Here is a 20,984-nt window from a genome sequence, read left to right on the forward strand (position 1 = left end):
CACCCCCCCCCCCCCACCCACCCCATGTTTTATAGTAGAACTAAACTACTTTGCAATAATTTTGATTGTCTGGTCAAACACTAGCACAGAGACTTTATGTAAAGAGACTTGCATATAAATATGTATATTTATGGTGGACACAAATGAAAACAGGGTCTCAAGTTTCCTCAGCTTTAAATTATAGGGAAAAAAAGGTTTTTATTTTTCATTTGGTGGATTTTGTTTACTTTCTGAGCCTTTAAAGTTTGTTTAAAATGGAGATTATGAATATATATATTATACACAAACTGTGCAATTTTTTAAAAAGAGAATTTTGTACTATAAATGTACACTTTGCTTGTTTTTTTATTTAAAGATGTAGACTTCCCTCAGGTGGCTCTTTTGGGTGCATTTTTTGCACTTACGCAAAAAAAAAAAAAAATGGACAAATTATTACAAAAATAAATGTTTTAAGGATACAGTGCTGGTCCCGGATGTTTGTATTTGGTTGTGGATGTATTTGCTTCTGGTGTTTTGGTGGAAGACGTGCAAAGTAGAGCTGAAACAATTAGTTAAATAATCCATTAGTAGATTGATATGCTATTTATCACCATCTTTTTGGGGATGTTTTAATCATTTCAGTCGTTTTCCCAAAGCAAAAATGGCAACAACAAAAATCTCCTGCATCTCCAATGTGAATTGGAATTCATTGAATTGCTGTTTTGTGTGATATTATTGTAAATTAAATAACTGAGTTTTGGACTGGTGATCAGACAAATTGAGACATTAGTAGATGTCATATTGGGCTCTCAAAAATGATGGACGTTTATTTTTTCACAATTTTTTTGATGGACTAAACGATCGATAGATTAACAGTTAATCGATAATGGAAATAATCAGTTGCAGCCTTGAAGCTAAAATAGGAGTCATTGGTACCTTTTCTGGGATTTATCTAAACCGAATCCCACCATTTTAAAGAAAATATTTCTAAATTCCTCATATTAATATGGTGTGATATTTCTACAGAATAGCATGAGGGCTATTTCTGCTGTAAACTAGAAAATATGGTTATACCAGAGATTTTTTAGTATCCGTAGACGGGCTCTGGTTATGGGTTATACAAATGAATTAACACAGATACAAACTTGATGAATCACATCCGGGTCAAAGGTCGTAATCTGGTTTAGCAATTTCCATCACAAACTGCTTCCGCGTTATTAGCATATTAGCAATAAGCTACCTGCTCTCGGGAAAATAGTTCACTTGAGTAATTTATTTAGACCCTGACTGTTTTTTCCGACACGGGCGTTTCTTTGACTAAAGGAAGAAAAGCTTTCAAGGTTTGGGGAAGAAAGTGTAAGCTAAGAGTGAATGTGTTTAGCTACTGTTTTGTTTTGCTTCCGTTTTAGTACGTTAGCTTACGAGTGCCTGCTTAACGATAATGGGTGGCTAACTAGCTGGCTCCAAGCATCGTACAGTTTACACAGAGGGTTTTAATTAGAGCATAATAAGAGTTTGTCCGGCTTGATGGGGAGGACACACTCGGCCAGATGTTGTCTGTGTGGTGCGAAGCTGTCGGTCACTTTGAGGATTTTAGCTTCATTAGCTGATGTGTCAAAAAACTATTAACGTTAGTTGTCTGTAACAGTCTCCGTAACGTTATATCTGAAACACAAAATTCATGTTTTTAAATGGAAAACATACACTATATGTAGAAACTGAGAGGATGATGCCAGAGATATGCATGTTAAAAAGCGTGTCAAAAAATACCATAGGGAGGTAGCTAATGTATAAGAAGCTAATTTATTTATATTTCATGATTTCGTGATAAAATATCCAAAAGTAAGACCTATTTAATTTATTGAAGTCGCATAACAGAAACCAAGTAATGGTAACCAAATCTAAAACTGATAGGAAGATCCGAATAAAACCGTAAAGTAGACACATAGAGCACCGAAGTTGTTGGGCATAGACTGGGAGACTAAACAGGGATTCAGCCTCCATTCCAGTTCGCTGAGGTTTATTTTTGCTTTCGATTTAAAAACTGTGTTTGCTGTTGCACTGGGGAAAGACCAACATCCAGATTGTGTGTGTGTGTGTGTGTGTGTGTGTGTGTGTGTGTGTGTGTGTGTGTGTGTGTGTGTGTGTGTGTGTGTGTGTTTTTAAACCCATTTTAATAGATTTATCTTGAAAGTCAAGCAAACTACAGTGAATTAGAATAAAATAAACCATCTTTTCACATCCTTAATCAGTTGTCAACAGGTGGTCATATATATATATATATATATATATATATATATATATATATATTATATTATATATATATATATATATATATATATATTATATTATATATATGTATGTATATGTATGTATATGTATATGTTAAGGAGATTAATTTATGACTGAATAAAAAAAAAGAGAAATTTCAGGCTCAGTTTTAGTCATGTTTCCTTGCATCAGAATTCACTCTAATCAACTCATATCAAAGTATGATATTTGTTCTTCTGACAGACTGCTGTAGTGTTTCCTGGGAATTAACTTCTGTAGAATTTGCACTTTGTTTAAGCCAAAGAGCAGCCACAGTATACAGCCTACAGTAAAATGTGGAGTGACAGTGTAACATTTGCCACAGTTATAACACAGACTTCGTGTGTGTGTGTGCGTCATGCAGCTGAGTCACACTCAGTGAGACTCCATATCAGGAACACACAGCTGGAAGTGTGCCGGTGGTCGGCTGAAGAGCAGCAGATTCGATGAAGCAGGACAGAGACCACTGCCCTGAATGGGGCCGTCACTTCAGTAACCGTTTCACTGTTGATAGCTTGTGAGCTTAGCTTAGGGCATGGTCTAGGTTTTCACATATTATATTCTGTTTAAATGATGTGTTTGTCAGTTAGACCAGGTGCTGCCATGTTAATGGTCTGATATGTGTTTCAATTGTTTGACATCTTCAGTTCTTGTGTTTACCTTGTTCCCCACAGGGTGTCAGGTCTGGTACAGGGTCGTTGAACAGTTAATGCACAGAGTAAAGAGACTAAAAATTGAAGACAAAACAGACGACGGCCAGGAAAGGTATGGGACAGCTTTTCTCTCACAGCTGTCAAAACCATTTTTTTTTTTTGGTTTCAATTTTCATTCATTTTCATTAAATGAAAATGTAAAATTTTTAAAAAAAAGCAAGGTTTTCCATAGTTTTAGCTGCCCAGAAAGATTAAAAGATATAAGATAATTCCCTGCAGGGCAAAATCTTGATATTTTAATAGTGCTGGGAAAATGTAATGAAATTACATAGTTTGTTTGTTGACTAAGATCTGAGGCTGTCTGAATCAGTATCACTTTGAAATCAGTTCTAAAAACACATCTTTTTTTTTTTTTAAATAAAACAATATATAAGCCTTTTATTAATCTGTTTTACTGTAGTTCTAATATATTTTATCTGTTCTATTCTTTTTGTATTCTATTCCATTCTCTGTGCTGTTAGTAGCCTGACTTTATTTAATTTGTATACAGCCATGTTGTGAGGCTTTACTTTGGCAGAGTTATGTCTTGTGCTCAATGCTAAAGTAAGCATGCAATGTTAGCATCTTTAGCTGTACAAAGTACAGTAATGCCATAAATTGTGCCCACGCTGCTTGCTAATAAAAATGACACCTAAAGATCTCTTTAAGATATTTTGACCACGTTATCTGGGACCCAGATTATGTGATTAGAGGAATACATAGTCTGTTTTTGGTCAGAACATCTGATTTAGTAGGTAAATTAATCTGTCCTCAATTACAAATATACCCATATTTAACTAGTGTTACTTTGCCATTGTGAGTTGCTGTAGATGTCACTCAGTGTCATCAGTCTAAGTGTCTATCCACAGCGTCAGACAGGCACTGGCAGGCATGACGGGGGTGGACGAGCTCACAGACAGCACAGAGGTGGTGGAGATGGAGGATGTGATTCCCACCCAGTTCCAGGTGGAGAAGCATACATGGGATGGCCTGCGGAAGATCATCCATAACAGCCGCAAGAACACAGGCGTGGTTATCAACAAGGCGCCACACGACTTCCAGTTCGTCCAGAAGGATGAGACCAGTCCGCACTCCCATCGCATCTATTATCTTGGTGAGCTCAGGGACAAATATTTATTCATTTTGAGGCAGGGTCTGACTTGTTGTCTTGCAGATTCAGTTGCTTCCTTGCAGTCTCTTTGAAAGTTAGCATGCTTCTGAGAAATAGCTCTGGATACAGCTGGTGAGTCAGAGATGCCAGCCTGCAACTGTTTTTATCCTCATTTGATATCTACCGAGCTGCAGTGGATCAAGTCAGTCGGTGCTGGAGAAAACCTGAAACTCAACTAGGAAAGAACATTTTGCTTTAAGGCAATAGTTTAGCTTTTTTCTGTTGTCGTGCACAGATTCTCTGCCAAATGGTTGCTGCTCTTTGCTGCCATGTCTCAAGCGGTTAGTTGTGTGTGTGATATAATTTCCAGAGCAGTGTCAAGTGTTGTAATGTGCACTACAGAGAGTCTATAAGACCTGTACCCATGTTAGTTTGGTTGTAAACTATAATAGCATGTCTGCCCTCACAGGAATGCCTTACGCCAGCAGGGAAAATGCTTTACTCTACTCAGACATTCCCAAGAAGGTCCGCAAAGACGCTCTTTTGGTTTTGTCGTGGAAAAAGATGCTGGATCGCTTTCAGGTGAGAATGATTTTTCATCCACTCTGACACTTTAATGTGATTGAGCCTATCCAAACCAGAGTATTATTGCTTAGAGGATGATTATGAACAACTTCTTTTTATAATTGTGTCTTTCTCATGGAGCTCAAAAATACTGTTTTAAATTTCCCCCTAAAGAGAAAATAATCTAGACCACTTGATTTCATAAACAAAAGTTGTTACTGCCGAAGGGAGAGAAGTAAAGAGGTTCTGTTTTTTCTTTTTTCTATTTAGTATGGTAATGTTTTCTTACCGTTTGTTTGTTTTTCATGCCCCGAAAAAACTGTTTTTTTACTTTGACCTCGCTCGGCCAGCATTGTCACGTTGTGTGTCCTCCTGTAACCCCTGACCTCAGGCCAGCCCTCACCACGGGGGAATCTCGCGGGAGGAGGAGCTGCTGCGGGAGAGGAAACGTTTGGGGGTGTCTGGCATCACCTCCTATGATTACCACCGACCCAGCGGCCTCATCTTGTTCCAGGCCAACAGCAGTCTGTACTACTGCCGTGACGGTGGAAACAACAGCTTCATTGTGAGTTTAAGGGCTGTTCTGTAAGACTGTCATAGCCACACAGCGCAGAATGACTGTTAGAAGCCAGGTCAAAGTTTCTTTAAAAATAACGCATATGATTAATTGATTATCAAAATGATTGCTAGTACATTTTCTGTTCATCCTCTAATCGTTTCAGTGCTCGTCACAATTCTTAAAGAAAAAAAATTGTTTTTTTGCCAAAAATGAAACCCATGTATGTCCAAAAAGCTACTTAAATGTTTCTGCTTGGGCGCCCGGATAGCTCAGTTGGTAGAGCGGGCGCCCATATGTAGAGGTTTACACCTCGATACAGCAGGCCAGGTTCGACTCCGACTTGCGGCGCTTTGGCTGCATGTCATTCCCCCTCTCTCTCCCCTTTCATGTCTTCAGCTGTCCTGTCATAAAGGCCTAAAAATGCCCAACAAAAATATTTTAAAATGTTTGTGCTCTGTGGCAAAGCATTTATCTAATATTTTAAATTGTTTATTTCGCTTAAGAAGTAGGACTTTTTTTTTTTTTTTAACCCATTCGGAATCACCAGATCCTTTTTTAGTTTATTTGAATACAATTTAAATCATTCAGAGATGTGTGTTTTTGGTCTCAAATCTCCCTCTTGGTCAGACTTTAGAATAGGAAATTAGTTTTTTTTTTTACTTATTGTTAATGACAAAGTGTGGAACTACAGCAGCTGTGACTTCAGATTTCATCCAACCTCTCTGTGTGTTTGTGCAGACTTCTCCCATGGATCCTGTCGAGATTAAGAGCCAGGGTTCAGGCACACGCATGGACCCCAAGATCTGCCCCGGGGACCCCAACTTTATCGGCTTCATCAACAACAACGACATTTGGGTGACCAGCATTGAGACGGGTGAAGAGAGGAGGCTCACCTTCTGCCATAAAGGTCAGCATTGAGCGAGTCGCATGTTCCTGTAGAGTCTTACCTGGTATTTTTTCATACAGTGTTTTTATTTTTCTCTGTATTCCTGTTAGGAATTGATAACCCAAAAGAGGACCCCAAATCTGCCGGTATAGCCACTTTTGTCACGCAGGAAGAGTTTGACCGTTTCACTGGTTACTGGTGGTCACCAGCTGCTCGTGAAGGTGAGTGAGTCATAGAGATATAGATTGTCATAGTTTTCTTAGCACGGAGGCTTATTATCAGCAATCAAATGAAGATTGATTATTATTATTAGATGCTTAAATAACAAGAATGTATTCATAGAAGACTTTACCTGTGTAGTTTGTTCTAGAGAGTTTTCCAAATGATTGATACCTACCGGCTTGCAATTTTCTCCTGTAAGCAAAACCGCCTTTGACTGGTTTTACTGGTCTCTCTCTGGTTCAGAATCAGATGGTGGTAAGACTCTGCAGATTCTGTACGAGGAGGTGGACGAGTCTGAGGTTGAGATCATTCATGTTCCATCTCCGGCTTTGGAAGAGCGCAAGACCGACATCTACAGATACCCACGCGCAGGTACACACGCACACGCACGTGCACACACAGCTATTGATTTACAATATAAAATATGTGATGCACTTGTTGTTTCCTGGTTTTGTATGATAACAAGAAATTTGCAGCTGGCAAGTTTATTTAAAGGTGTCCTCTGGAGTTTTTTTGCAATCAAATAAAGTAATTTACATTTAGTGTTACTCACTAAAATACAAAATAAAAAGTCAAACAAATATGTTCAATGCATTTCATTCCTCATAACACATTTGCAAAGCTGATTTTAAAACCTGCATTGTTTACATACATGTTTACTATTTAGCGTGCTTCTTCTTCCCTGCCTTTGCTTGTGCTGTACTGGTGTGTTGGCATGTTAAGAAAGATGGGATAAGAAAACTGCTACTTCAGATCAGAAACTCCATGGGGTACCTTTTTTAAAACTCATGTACATGTTTGTTGTGTAGCTCACAGCATGACACTTATAACTCCAGACTTCTGTTAATATCAGAAAGGTTTCATGTGTGATTATATGTTGATACGTAACTCAGTTTTGTTTTCTCTCCAGGCAGCAAGAATCCTGATATTACTCTCAAAATAGCAGAAATCAGGACAGACAATCTTGGCAAAGTGAGGGCTCGTTCAGTGCCACAAAACTTGATAGTTTACTAAAAAGTTCTTCAGAGAGATGTTAAAATGCCACCTTCTTGTTTCTCCCACAGATTGTCAGCACACAGGAAAAGGAGTTGCCTGTTCCCTTCACCAGCCTGTTCCCAGGGGCCGAATATATTACCAGAGCTGGATGGACAAAAGACGGCCGATAGTACTTTTTTTTTTCTTTTCTAAAGCGTAGAAAAAACAACCTGTTATTAAAAGCATAGTCTTTAAAGTGCTTATATTATGCTCATTTTCAGCTTCATAATTGTATTTAGAGGTTGTACCAGAATTAGTTTATTTTTCAAAAAACACTGTATTTTTGTTGTACTGCACATTGCGGCATCTCCTCTTTTCAACCTGTGTGTTGAGCTCTCTGGTTTAACTACAGAGTGATGCATCTCACTTCTGTTGCATCTTTTGTTGGGAGTCGCACATGCACAGTACCTAGGTAAGCACTGCTAAGCTAGTCAGTTGCAGAGCATGAGGGCGTTAGCAGCTAGGCGAGCATTATAAATTATTTGCGTTACAAAGTAACGTACGTTTCTCACGGAAGTAAAGGCTGGACTACAATAGAGCTGTTTGGAGCAGTTTATGAACAGTTTTTTCTCTGGATGATGGTAAATCCCTTTGCGGTGGACTTTGGGCTTTTTCACTTTGTAAGTCTATAGGTGCACAAAAATATATATAACACAATAAAGGAAATGGGAAAAGCCAAAAAGCATAATATGAGCACTTTAAACGTTGCCAAACTCTAAAATCCAGAATTGAGTAACCTGGAGTCTGTGTACTGCACGTGCCTCACAGGTCTTTCTCTCTCTCTGTGTCTCAGTGCTTGGGCAGTCATGATGGAGCGACGGCAGCAGCATCTCCAGTTGGTCCTGCTGCCTCCAGCATTCTTCATCCCTGTAAATCAGGACGAGGCCAGCAGGCAGAAGAGCCTGGAGGCCCTCGGAGACGCTGTACAGCCCTTCATCATCTATGAAGAGACCAGCGACATCTGGATCAATGTGAGGCCCAACACCACATCTTTCTAGGGCTCTGTTCATATTGAAGCCTAAAGGTTTCTCAAGTCATGTCTGGCTCAGTTATGATGCTTTCTGTCACTGAGCAGCATTTAGTCAGTTTTTGTTATGGCTGTTTTTCCTCTTTTTGAGCCCTGCTTTATGAGTTATGCCCATAAGATGGGTTAATGTTTAAAAATGTTCTAAAATAGCGCCGCTTTCAGTGGAAGAAAACGCATCATGATCTATTTGTCTTTCAGGTCCACGACATCTTCCACCCGTTCATCCAAACCAACGATGATGAGATCAGCTTCATAGCAGTAAATGAATCAAAAACAGGTTTCTGCCACCTGTATAAAATCACCACAGTGTTACAGCAGGGCAGATACAACTGGGCCAAAGGCTACACACACTCTGAAGGTAACCCCATCAACAAGCACAGGCTGCTGTCGCACATTCACAATTCAGGTGTACCAGACAAAATCTCCTCCTAGAATGTATCGTTACTTTAATTACTTACTTTAGTTATGTAAATGGAAAACAACCCCTTGCATGTATGCAAACATTACCATACCAACTTCATCCAACCAGTTTGGCAGGAAAAAGGAAAAATGTAACTATAATCTTCACTGGTTGCTTAAAATTTTCTTATTTTCTACATTTTGATTTGGTTTATAAATGTATGAGCTACAGGTTTCTTTAAGTTCCAGTCTCTTTTTTTTTTGCCAGTTTAGTTTCAGTCTAGTTTTGAGTAATCGGTTGTCTGTTGTAGTTTTTATTTCACTGATGTATTTCAGTTTAATTTTTATTCAGTTTTATTTATTATTTAAACATTGACTCATTTCAACACGTTTCCATGAGGCACCACTGTCAAAGATATTTTAAAATGATTTATGCCATGCAATGGGAAAGTGATTGTATTACGATTAAGTAATTAAATTTTCCCTGTGGTGTCACACAGGTCAATTTATCTATCAGTTTATCCACTTATCTTCTCTCTTCTCTCAACAGATGATTTCAAATGTCCAGTCAAAGAGGAGGTGACCATAACAAGTGGGGAGTGGGAGGTGCTGGCCAATCACGGATCAAAGGTAAAGCACTGCCCACATATCTGTTCAATGTTGTTGACATTTAACAGTTTCCAGAGAAGCACTAATTTCCCCGCCACAACCACTCATCAGTACACTGACTGAATTATAAATTACATTTGAGATGCGCTGCATGATGTGCAGTACATCTCTGTGAGAAAGCAATAACTTGATCACAGTTAACGGTTCTAGGGCTAGTTCTTCAGGTGTCCTGCATCAAGAAGTTTAATAAATTATATTTTCAGGTCAATTTGGAAAATGCTCAAAACGGTGTGATAATTGAACTGAGCCAGTGACTACATATTTTTCTGTATAATTATGACTTATCACATATTCACAAAAATAAGGTTTTGAGTATTGAATCACAAGCTGCACTGAACCCCGTTTTTAGGCTCTGTAAATGTATAATCCAGACTGTAATAATAATGTAGAAATAGTACATTTTATAAGAACTTAGAAAATAAAAGTACCAAAAGAAAGGATTAAGACAGGCATGTACAGTAACTGAAGCAAATTTATTGACACTTTTTCTTGCTGTGTTCTGTTTGTGCAGCGTTCGTCCAGTCCTCAGATTTGGGTGGACGAGGTAGCAAAGTTGGTTTACTTCCAGGGAACCAAAGACTCTCCTCTGGAGCATCACCTTTATGTTGTGAGCTACGACTTGCCAAGTGAAATCGTCCGACTCACCAAACCCGGCTTCTCCCACAGCTGCTCAGTGAGCCAGGTATGTAAGAGAGAGACACACACACTCACACACACACTCACACTCACTCACCTGTATCCTGGCATAACTCAAAATTATCGAGTATTTTCTTAATGTTTTAAACCCGTGCGAGTGGGACCTTTTCCACAACTTTTCTTTTTTTGCGTTCACACCAGAAGCTGCTCAGGAAACCTGAAAATTTGCATGATTCGATTTTTAATTAAAAAAATATTTAATGTCAGATAACATAGTAACCTGGTTTACGTTTGCCTCTGTAGAAAATTTGCCGCCATATATTAGCAGTGATACTGCTGATAATAAAAGCTACATACAGCTTACAGGGTTTTTGTCTTTTTTTTTTTTTTTTTTTTTTTTTTTCAAGATTATTTTGTTGGCATTTTTAGGCCTTTATTATTGACAGGACAGCTTAGACTTGAATGGGGAGAGAGAGGAGGGGGAATGACATGCAGCAAAGGGCTGCAGGTCGGAAGCGAACCCGCGGCCGCTGCGTTGAGGACTGAGCCTCTATATGGGCCCGCAATCTAGCAGGTGAGCTACCCAGGCGCCCTCGTCTTTTAATCCGTATCATTGATATGATGGAGGTCGTCTGTCTGGTCTGTCTGACCACAGCTACGACACAGTGTTATTTTGTTTATTTTATATGTGTGTAATAAGTGTTCCCATGCTGTTTAAATGCTGTTTCACTCCTGTTTCAGACACAATTATTTGATATTAATTTTATATATAATCTTCCTAATCATCCATTAGCACCCTCAAAATAAAAATATTGGTTTTGGCTTCAGCTTTCAAAACACCATTAGCATAACAAATTTAAAACAAACCGTGGCAGTTTGTGTTTCTGCATTATGGTGTCAAGTGTTTTTCTGGATTTTGTTTTCCTCCATGGATTTCAGCAGGCATATAAAATAGTTGAGGATGCTGTTTAACGGTTTTGTGTTTGTTTTTTCTTCCATACAGACCTTTGACATGTTTGTCAGCCATTACAGCAGCTTGACCACAGCTCCCTGTGTGCATATCTACAAGCTACAGGGCTCAGACGACGACCCACTGCACAAAGAGCCTCAGTTCTGGGCGAGCATGATGGAGTCCTCTGGTACTGAAAACAAACAGTTTGTTTATAACAGCTTAAATGTTGTCTGGCAGCTTTGTGTGTTTCTTTTTCTCGGTTTGTATTGCCCTATCACCCGTTTTAAGATATTATATTATTATTACATTTCAGGGTGCAGTTTTACAGGGGGGATGCGTGGCATTTCCCCCTTTCTGATCTACATATCCCTGCCTCTGCTGAATTATTTTTATCCCCATTGGGGACAAAATGTATCTTCTAAAGCGCTGCAACGTGAACAGTCTATAGTGCCATAAAATGATAAAATCCGAGCGGTAGTTGCTGGTTGTATTTAGCCGCTACAGAGGATGCCGGGACGCCGGCTACCAGCGGCAGTTGTTTAGCCTCCAGTATGAGTGCGAGCCGGCTACAGGCACAGCCAGATGACGGTCCTTTCAGGGGCCATGTAGTGGAGTTAAGCCAGAAAAAGTGAGCATCACGCAACAATGATAGTTAAGTTTAGGCACCAAAACGACTAGTTTAGTTTAGATCGTGGTTTAAATGAAAACGCCACGAACGAACGGGCGTTTCCTGGGTGAAAATATTTTTGTTTTCACCACGAAGTGAACTCCGTTCTCCGGGTTGAAAGAGCTGTGTTTTATGTTGACAACACATTTTTGAGATTATTTTCCATTGGATATTGAAGTTCATGAATAAGTGTTTTGGCATAGCTGGCCGAGTGGCACTATATCCATGGTATTGAAAGGGGGATTTCATTTTTGCATGTTTTGTTGTGCGTGATCAAAAAACATACCCTCCCCCCCTCTGCTTTTTTCACAAATCTCACCCTGATTATACTACATTAGTATAACCCTATATCTCACGGAATCCCCTGCAAGAGCCTCATCTGAACTGGACTGTGATACTGCAATAAAACATTTTTTATAAACGTGCAATACCAATATTTATTCATGAACGTTCAATAACTGTTTTCATATGCTGCCATTCAACATGTGCCATATAAATATTTATGCTGCTGTTTTATTTTTAACACAAGCCAACTGTGGTATTTGTATTTTATTTTTATACTTCAAGTACAAGTACTTCTGTACAGTAGTACTTGCTTTTAGTAGGGAGTATTTATGAGCCAGTGGAACGAAATTTCGTGCACTCTATGCATGCATGTATGTACAGTTGAATGACAATAAAAGCTATCTATTTAGCATATATGTTTTATTTTTCCAGGTTTCCCTTTCGACTGCTATCATCCAGAGATCTTTAGTTTCACAGGGAAGTCGGGCTTTGAGCTGTACGGCATGTTGTACAAACCAGAAAACTTGGTCCCCGGCAGGAAGCATCCCACCGTCGTCTTTGTCTACGGCGGTCCGCAGGTTTGATCTCCTCCACTGTCACTATGTCATTATATTCATCTCATGTAGACTTAAATGAGTACTTTTCCTTTTGATTCTTTTATTACATTTAACTGATAAAACCAATGTACTTCTACTTAAGTCAGAATTTAAATGCAATACTTATTACTTGTAATGGAGTTGTTTTATTGGGACTTGGTGGCTTTTTACTTGAATAAAGGATCTGAATACTTCTTCTACCACTAAATGCAACAGGGATCAAACTTGTGACTGTGATGATGTCAAAGTAACAGACAGTCTAAGCTTCCATTTAATGGAGATCAGAAATTAGTCATCATATCAACATCCTTATGTTTTTTGACATTGCTGTAACCATGTTTCTGTCTTTCTTCCAGGTCCAGTTAGTGAATAACTCGTATAAAGGAGTAAAATACCTGCGGCTGAGCACGCTGGCGGCTCTGGGCTACGCTGTGCTGGTCATCGATGGACGAGGCTCCTGTCAGCGGGGACTGAAGTTTGAAGGAGCTGTGAAAGACAAAATGGTAGTTAACACTTGAATCATCTGTCTGCTTCAGGACAGATTCATATAGAGGAATGAACAGTGTTTTATTTACATGTTTTACTCTTATAGAAGACATGCGTTAATTTACTGATAATGAAAGTTGGTGTTTTATGACCTCATTACTATATGATAAGATATGCAGCTTGTAGTCATGCAGTCGTCCTACTCAGATTAGATTCACATATATAATTGTATGTAACAAGAAGATTTTTTTCCCCTGAGTTTGTGTTTTAACCTTTTTTGTAAACTTGTAGAAGTGAATTCTTACAAAGGATGTTAATGCCAGGTGAGTTACCCCTCTGTTCTCCTCCAATCAGGGTCAGGTGGAGATTGAAGACCAGGTGGAGGGTTTGCACTACGTAGCAGAGAAGTACAAGTTTGTGGACCTGAGTCGTGTTGCCATCCATGGCTGGTCGTACGGAGGCTTCCTCTCCCTTATGGGCCTCATCCACAAACCTGATATCTTCAAGGTCAGAACCATCAACGTTTACTCTATTATTGTGCTAAACTGCAGTTCTGTAATGTACTCTAGTTACCATTTCAACTGCATTATAAATTGATTTTTAAAAGATGTCTGGCATTATCTTTTTTGTGAGTTCTGGTGCCCCCCACAGTTTATTACATATTATTATGTATAACAAAAAAAAAAATGCTTCTGTTTGACTTCCTGCTTGTGTATTTTTCAGGTTGCCATTGCAGGAGCTCCAGTGACGTTGTGGATGGCCTACGATACCGGCTACACTGAGCGATATTTGGACACGCCTGAGAAAAACCAGAAGGGATACGAGGCTTGTTCAGTCGCCCTGCACGTTGACAAACTCCCCACTGAGTGAGAGCTGTGATTTCAAATTACACAGTGTTTACTATTTATGCCTAAAATGTGATCACCATTCTGTTCATTATGTGCACCAGACAACTATGAGAAACTTGTCCTACTGTACTATACTTACCTTACCATACCTTGTGTCATTTACCTCTACTGGTAGGTAGAAGTTTATAGAGGGATTCTGGTCCTTCTTTCCTGTGAGCTGTAGTATCAGTTACATTTCCTGCTACAAATGGGTTTGTAAACATTTGGGAAGAAACTAAGAATTGAATCTTTGTGCTCCACACAGGCCCAACAGATTGCTGATCCTGCACGGATTTCTAGATGAGAATGTGCACTTTTTCCACACAAACTTCTTGGTGTCTCAACTCATCCGGGCAGGGAAGCCATACAGCCTGCAGGTAAGAGGATTTACTTTTTATACTGACTTTAGTGAAAACTGTGACGCTGTGAAACAAAGTCTGGATGTTTTTTTTCATAAAGTTTTTAAGGAGGTCAAAACTCCAGCAACAACTTCTATAAAGAACTGGAGGCCGTGTTTCGCGTTCATCATACAATACGTTACAAAGCACCTTTAAAGTGGCTATATGTTTGTGTTGATGCCAGCGGCCCATTTGGACAAAAGTGGAAGTGTTTTTACCACACTTTCTGTCGTAAAGGACTTTTCTTTACGATGCTGTATTGCGATGAATATTTTGCTCAGACAGAAAATCATTCATTTACAATAAGAGAATACGTTACAGATGCATCGTTGCATTTCAAGTGTTGCATACGGTAACTTAGCCTACTTTGGATGTATCATGAGCTTACCAGGATGACGTTATAACTGTCACTGTGTCACGAGCCAAGGCATTAAGAGTTTGTTTTAGCAGCAAACGTAACAATAACTTCAATATATATCTATATATCTATCTATAGATAGATAGATAGATAGATAGATAGATAGATAGATAGATAGATAGATAGATAGATACCTGTGTAAAGTGTCCTGCAATCGATCGCAGGACACTTTACACAGGTACAGGGCAGAAGGCCAACACGGACTAAAAGGAATCAAACGTCCGCGCTAAATGGAAGGGGGGCGTGATTTAATGTCGGCTACTGACGTACAACCACATTGCGTAATCTGAAGTTGTTTTATGACTGAAATGGACATATAACATACCTGAGGGCCAATTCGGGGTCGGTTTTGAATCCTTTACAATCCTGTAATTGTCTCCATCTGTTGAAAGCCCGACCAAGAGTGACTCAGGTTTTACCTGTCATCTATCTTTCCCTTTTAGTTCTTCATTTATTTCCTTTTTTTTACTGTGATGGTCCTGCCCCAGTATCAGCCTTAACTACAGCAGATAACTTCTGAAATAAATTTAAATACAATTAGGTCTATATAAAGAAATCTCCTGCTACCCTTTACCTGGCTGGATACTCACTAACGCAGGCTTTTGCGTTGTTACACCAAAATCTGTGAACCATCAGAATGTGTCGGACCCGGGCAAAGGCATTAATAAAATCAATATAAAAATAGCGTTCTTTTCAATGTTAGTCTCGTTTGCTCTTACAGGTCATTTATAACCATCAGATGCAAAATTACACAGTTTCCGAAACATTTAAAAGTTACATATAGTCACTTTAAGTAAGATTAGTATTAAAAAAAAAAGAGCCAACAAGTTATGTTTGGTCTTGTTCTTCTTCAGATCTTTTCCTTCTTTAATAAACTAAATCGAGACAGCAGCAGGGAGGAAGGTGTAAAGCTTCTGCAGTTTTTTTCCCCAGTATTTCAATCCAAGATAAGCTTTGAAAAAGTTAAGAAATTGTACTTGATAATCTATCGCTAATCAAGAAAAGTAAATCTACAATCCCAGAAACCAACAATCCAGCTGATCCTGTGATGATTGAACAAGTTTTCTTCTTCTGTTTTTCCAGGTTTATCCAAACGAGCGGCACAGCATCCGATGTCCAGAGTCTGGAGAACATTATGAGATCACGCTGCTGCACTTCCTCCAGCAAAACCTCTGATAAGCCTTTCCACACACTGACACTTCCCTTCCTCGCTTCCTAACCTCCTCCCCTCCCCTCCTTGTCTCCTCTTTCCCTTTCCTCCATTTATTTAAACCTGCATCACCTTCTCCTTTCACTCGATTTTATGATACGCTGAATGCAAGCTATGCCAAACCGCATCACACCTCGAGTTATTTCATCAGCGTCTTAAAGGTGCTGAAGCATTTTAGCATCAATAAACATGACAAGATTATTATTCCGATTTTAGTATAATTACCATAAATGAGTAAGTGAGAACCGTCACTGAGAGAAATCAGTCTTGTAGTCTTTACACTGCATTTTACAGTGGAGGGAAGTCTGCTGGATTGCTTTAAGCCCCATAACAAGCAGAGGGCGTCCTTCGTCCTGAAAAAACTGCTCTAAAGCTTTCTGAGATTGTAGTGATGGCAGTCAAAAAATAAAATCACAATGCGACTATGATGTTTAAAATGCTGCTCGTTACACCATTAACAGAACTTTGTCAGCAATGCAAAAAAGTACAGAAGTGGACCTACTGTGCTCGGTTTTCACTTTTCTTTTGTGCCATTCCTTTTTTTTTTTTTTTTTTTTTATTGAACTCATACTTTGTTTTTCCGGGACCTGTCTGATAAAGTTATCATTTTCCTGTGTCTGTGAATAAACACTGGAGTGAAGTTAGTAAACGTAAAGCTCTATAAGAACATACACTTACATACCCCTTGTCGTATACTATGTGCCCTCATGTGCTATTATAGATTACTTTTTATGTGCTGTGCCACACTTTGACCAATCTACAAGTAAAAAAAAAATAAAAATCACAGGCCACATTTTTATTGTCTAGTGTTAACAAAAATATTTTTATGGATTCTTATGCACTCATTAAGGTGGAAATATGTAGCGATCTGTTGCTGTTTCACTCACTTGCTTGCTTTAATGTTTCCGGGGAGCTTCTTTTTCTTCTTCTGCTGCTGAGGACTTTTGCACATATTACATATATTTGCCTTGGTGCCAACAAACTGACCTATAAGATGATGTATGACACAACTGTTGGCAGTCTGAGGTGCCTTGCAAGAGTTTTTAGAGCGCCTGCTCGTACAGTATATATCAGGGAATCCTACGATGATAAAATGCCTTGTTACGTGTGTGTCTGATGACTATCTGTAAGATGAGCTACCGTGACCTGTTCATGGTTAAATGTACTCTCAGATATTGAAGAAATAAACAGAAGTGAACAATCTTTTTTTAAAGTCTTGTCACCAAATGAAAATGTATTATTTTTAAAAGTATTTCAGATGTATTTTTGTAAAATAACACAGGAAAGATTCCTCTTCTAAAAGTTCAGGCAGTTCTTAGATAAACAGTTTTGGGCCTTGGGATTATACATGTTTGCGTTTAGGGGGAAGGCGATAAAACGGAAAGTGATAAAATTACAACATAAACCAATTAGCGAATAAGTCTGATTCTAAAACAAAATGCTAACATTCAGTCAGGAGGAGTGAGAAAGATTGAACTCAACTCCTCACAACATGGACGTGGACAGCATGAACAAAGAGCCAAGATGTATTAAACATTTTTAAAAATTTTATTTTCATCCACTATATATAAATATAAAATGTTCAAAGTGTATACACATTAAAAAAAAATACATTATTAAAGTAGAAATGTGTAAAACACATACAGTAAGTATTCCATAATAAGATTAAGAAGCCCTTATAAAGGGAATCAACACCTGTCAATATGACTGAACATGTCCACTAAGACAATGATTGATTGTATGGCATAGCATAGAAATATGAGATGATCCAGGTCATGTTCACAGAGATCATGAAATTGAGTTAAATACAGTTTGATGTTTTTGTCTTCTTTGGTCCTCTGCTGTTTGAGAAAGACTGATCTGCTTATTGCTCTATTGTGGTGGGTGCGATTTTCAGAAGAGTGGTCTTAACAGAGTAGTTTTGTCCCTTTGTGGACGTCCAAAACATCCCTTGTCTTCTGGACTGCTGTCCCCTGAGCAAGCTCGGCCTTCTGGGATATTTACCATTAAGGTTTGACTCACCACAGCTACTGAACCACCAACCACCTGCAACAAAAAGAACATTTTTAGAAAAAGTTTTAGTTTTTATTTAAATTTTTTCCAGGTATTAAGCCACTCAGACAGTTTGTGTGTGTTGAGGTTTCGGGGTCAGTGAAGCCATCGTACCTGAGAGCAGTTCAGCACAGTTGACATCTGCAGCGAGGTCATTGTCTCTGTCTGCTGTGGAAAAAGGAAGACCAGATTCTCCAGTTGTCAGTATTTTCTCCTGAACCCCAGATGAAGATTCCAGGTGGAGAGCGAACTTCTTCTCTTCTCCGTCAAGTTGGAGTCGATACCGAGCCTCCTGTTGCTGCTCTCCTGCCCAATCGGAGAGCTCCACCTGCAGGACGTACTGGCCTTGTTTGGAGAGAGAGTGGATGTTCTCCAAGCCCAACCAAAACTCACCTGAGGGGACGAGAAATGTTAGGATTAATTGTTGCCACTGAGGTTTAGTGATGCAGATATTTAAAGAACCTCTTTGCGCTAAGTTTCTCACCATTCAGGTTGCCGAAGCCTTTCTTATAGCTTTCCCACAGCTGGTTGAAGTTCTGGGATCCATCGTGACGTTTCTGGATAACTGTCCATCCACCTTCTGCAGAGAGAGGGAGAAAAGATTAAGTTAAAGAGGCTTGTAACAGAAAATAATAATTCACGTTTTATTGTATTGACGCTGTATTGGAACACTTAACTCTTTGGCAGTTAAAATGTGAGAGCCATTTAATTTTTTTTGAGCTTATATAACTGAAATGTGCAACCCTTTGATCTAAAATGTCTCCTGTTAGCAGGAGTGTTCTTTTACAGCATCTACTCTGTGATTTAAGCTGTTGAGACAGGTGTAGTTTTGGCTAAAAAAGTTGCCTCGCTTAGCCTCTAGCAGTGTAACCAGAGGACCTTTTATGGAAAGTTTTTGTTTGACTCACCTGAAGTCATTTCACAGAGGACATTAAAGGGCTGGGAGCTGTCTGGTTGGATCCTGTAGACGCCGCTGGCTCGCTGCCCGCGTACAAACAGGTCGTGACAGTCTCTGGCCAAACCTGACAAAGCACAGAAAAGATAAGATCATTTAGGTTTTTGTTCACACTGAGGCAGCAGAGTATGTTCAGTCAGGCTCAGGTTTGAGTTTGGAAATTAAATTTGGTACATTTGCAAAAATTCTTGATTAATCACACATGCTGCTTTTTTTTATACCTTGCTTGAGCTTTCTGTGTCCTAAGAACATAAAGTACAGTAGGTGTTTTTTTAAAAGCTGCTGTCCTCATTTTGTCCTGATCTTTGGACTGTATGTGAGCTGCTCTGCCAGCAAATCAAGTATTGTAAATTCAGGTGCAAAGGTGAACATTTGTTCTTATGTCACTTTAGGATACATGAATAGCTCCTGTATCTGTGCACTCTATTTAATGTGACATAGATGTGTACTCTTTCAGGCATTTGTGTTTCATCTCAAAGTACTTGTATTTGTTTATTTGAGTTTAGTACTTAAGGCGAAATGCCCAGAAAAAGAAGAAGAAATGAGGGCAATTGTTACTTAGTAGTTAATTTTTCTAAGGCGGCACAAGTTTTCAGCGCTCAATAGGTTAAACACTTTTACAAAGTCTTTTCAACAGCATCACTCATTAACTTTTTTAGCTTCACTCTCAAAGCTTATTTGTCTTTATCACTTTTACATTTTTACAAGTTTATTTTCTTACCTGATGCGTCTTTGCTGTGCTCTGCTGGCTCTCCCATCAGTGCCATCTCCTCATCTCTCCGTCGGTGTGATTTTACTCTCTTGTGTGCGACCTGGCGGATCACAGAGAGAGGTCAAGAAACTATGATTAATCCCTTACGTTCATCATGTTACTGCTAAGGTAATCTTTTGGTTAGAGGGATCATCCTGCAGCCGAAGGTCACAGGTTTTGTTCTCTCTCACCAGCTAAATCACACAAGGTTTACAGTTTATTTTAATGTGGTGAAACTCACCTTGCTCTGCAGGGTTTGCAGGTACAGACTCTGTTTCTCCAGTCTGTCTTGTTGCTGCGTGATTTTCTCCACCAGCTGGTCAATGCGTCTGTTCTGAGCAGCTACCAGTGTCTGGAAAAATAAAACCTTTGGTCAGCTTCTGATGGAGGTTTGTCTCCAATAGTGACACTCCATTAGAACATTTACTAGTCTGTGGGGTTTCAATTGTTATGTATCTCATTGCAGAACTACTCATTTTCTTCCAGTAAGCTGTAAGAAAGCAGTATTTTCCTCTCACCTGGATAAATGAGACTCTTGTGTTTTCGCTGTTGTTGCTTTTCAGTGTCTGCTCGTTAAGCACCTCATCCACCTTTTCCTCCAGTCTGTCCATCCTGGTGTGGATGCCCTCGTTCTGTCTCTTCACCTCCTCGGCCAGCCTCTCCCTCTCCTCCTCCTCCTCTTTGCTTCTTGCCTTCAGAGCTTCATCTTGCTCCTGCTGCCTCCTCTCCAGGCCAGCCACCGTGCCGTTGAAGGCCTTCAGTTTGCCATTGATGTCTCTCATCTGGACTTTGGTCTTGTCCACGTGCTCCTTGAGACCCTGGCCCAGCTGCAGGAGGCCGTGAGCCACCACGTTCACGTCGTCCCAGGAGGCGTGTTTGTCCTTGCTCAGCAGAGCTCTTCTGTCCGTGGGGAAAGCGGTTGCTGCGTGCACCAAAATGGTCATCAGCAGGATGAGAAGCTGTGGCATCTTCATCTTTTTGTCAGCTGTTTCAGTATGAAAGCTTGTTCTGATGTTTCTCTCTGTTCTGTGCTGCTGAACAGCATTGTGAGGTTTTTATTGCTCAGTGCTGCAGCAGAGGGCTCCTCTGATTGGCTGTTGGAGCTTGGAGGTGGGGCAGGAGGGAGGCTGGGGGCGTGGATAGTCTTTCATAGTAGTTAGTCACCCTTATACGGACTTGGATCATGACGCAATGAAAGGTCTGAATTACTGATTAAACACTGACTAATACAGGAATGT

General features: G+C 39.5%; 2 protein-coding genes across 3 annotated transcripts; one reads left to right on the forward strand and one right to left on the reverse strand.

Moving 5' to 3' along the window:
* The first annotated feature begins 1,150 nt into the window (after positions 1 to 1,150).
* On the forward strand, positions 1,151 to 17,194 carry LOC114561722 (dipeptidyl peptidase 9-like). Of its 2 annotated transcripts, none has more exons than XM_028587800.1 (21): positions 1,151 to 1,335; positions 2,964 to 3,054; positions 3,851 to 4,095; positions 4,562 to 4,674; positions 5,048 to 5,221; positions 5,954 to 6,122; positions 6,212 to 6,322; positions 6,567 to 6,695; positions 7,234 to 7,295; positions 7,388 to 7,488; positions 8,152 to 8,329; positions 8,584 to 8,743; positions 9,335 to 9,414; positions 9,965 to 10,135; positions 11,093 to 11,228; positions 12,426 to 12,571; positions 12,946 to 13,092; positions 13,430 to 13,582; positions 13,799 to 13,941; positions 14,228 to 14,339; positions 15,862 to 17,194. In XM_028587800.1, exons 2-21 carry the CDS (start codon positions 2,999 to 3,001, stop codon positions 15,952 to 15,954), a joined length of 2,679 nt encoding a protein of 892 aa, XP_028443601.1. In that variant the 5' UTR covers positions 1,151 to 1,335; positions 2,964 to 2,998; the 3' UTR covers positions 15,955 to 17,194. The 2 variants fall into 2 exon arrangements, with proteins under 2 accessions (XP_028443601.1, XP_028443602.1); XM_028587801.1 differs by having other exon boundaries at positions 1,151 to 1,319.
* Positions 17,195 to 17,574: 380 nt separating this feature from the next.
* On the reverse strand, positions 17,575 to 20,757 carry LOC114561723 (angiopoietin-related protein 4). The gene is made up of 7 exons (XM_028587802.1): positions 20,265 to 20,757; positions 19,988 to 20,098; positions 19,717 to 19,807; positions 18,949 to 19,062; positions 18,525 to 18,620; positions 18,155 to 18,433; positions 17,575 to 18,034 (listed from the first exon to the last, which is right to left on the reverse strand). Exons 1-7 carry the CDS (start codon positions 20,718 to 20,720, stop codon positions 17,853 to 17,855), a joined length of 1,329 nt encoding a protein of 442 aa, XP_028443603.1. The 5' UTR covers positions 20,721 to 20,757; the 3' UTR covers positions 17,575 to 17,852.
* Between the last annotated feature and the right edge of the window lie 227 nt (positions 20,758 to 20,984).

The sequence above is a fragment of the Perca flavescens genome, chromosome 9 (genome assembly GCF_004354835.1).
Source record: "Perca flavescens isolate YP-PL-M2 chromosome 9, PFLA_1.0, whole genome shotgun sequence".
NCBI classification, from domain to species: Eukaryota; Metazoa; Chordata; class Actinopteri; order Perciformes; family Percidae; genus Perca; species Perca flavescens.

Excerpts from the sequence above, each read along its gene's own strand:
- LOC114561722 (XM_028587800.1), top strand. The coding sequence starts at position 2,999 with ATGCACAGAGTAAAGAGACTAAAAATTGAAGACAAAACAGACGACGGC. Across the intron at positions 4,675-5,047 it reads AGATGCTGGATCGCTTTCAG|GCCAGCCCTCACCACGGGGG; the intron begins GTGAGAATGATT and ends CCCTGACCTCAG. Across the intron at positions 13,093-13,429 it reads GAGCTGTGAAAGACAAAATG|GGTCAGGTGGAGATTGAAGA; the intron begins GTAGTTAACACT and ends TCCTCCAATCAG.
- LOC114561723 (XM_028587802.1), bottom strand. The coding sequence starts at position 20,720 with ATGAAGATGCCACAGCTTCTCATCCTGCTGATGACCATTTTGGTGCAC. Across the intron at positions 20,099-20,264 it reads CAAGAGTCTCATTTATCCAG|ACACTGGTAGCTGCTCAGAA; the intron begins GTGAGAGGAAAA and ends TTATTTTTCCAG. Across the intron at positions 18,035-18,154 it reads CTGTGCTGAACTGCTCTCAG|GTGGTTGGTGGTTCAGTAGC; the intron begins GTACGATGGCTT and ends TTTTTGTTGCAG.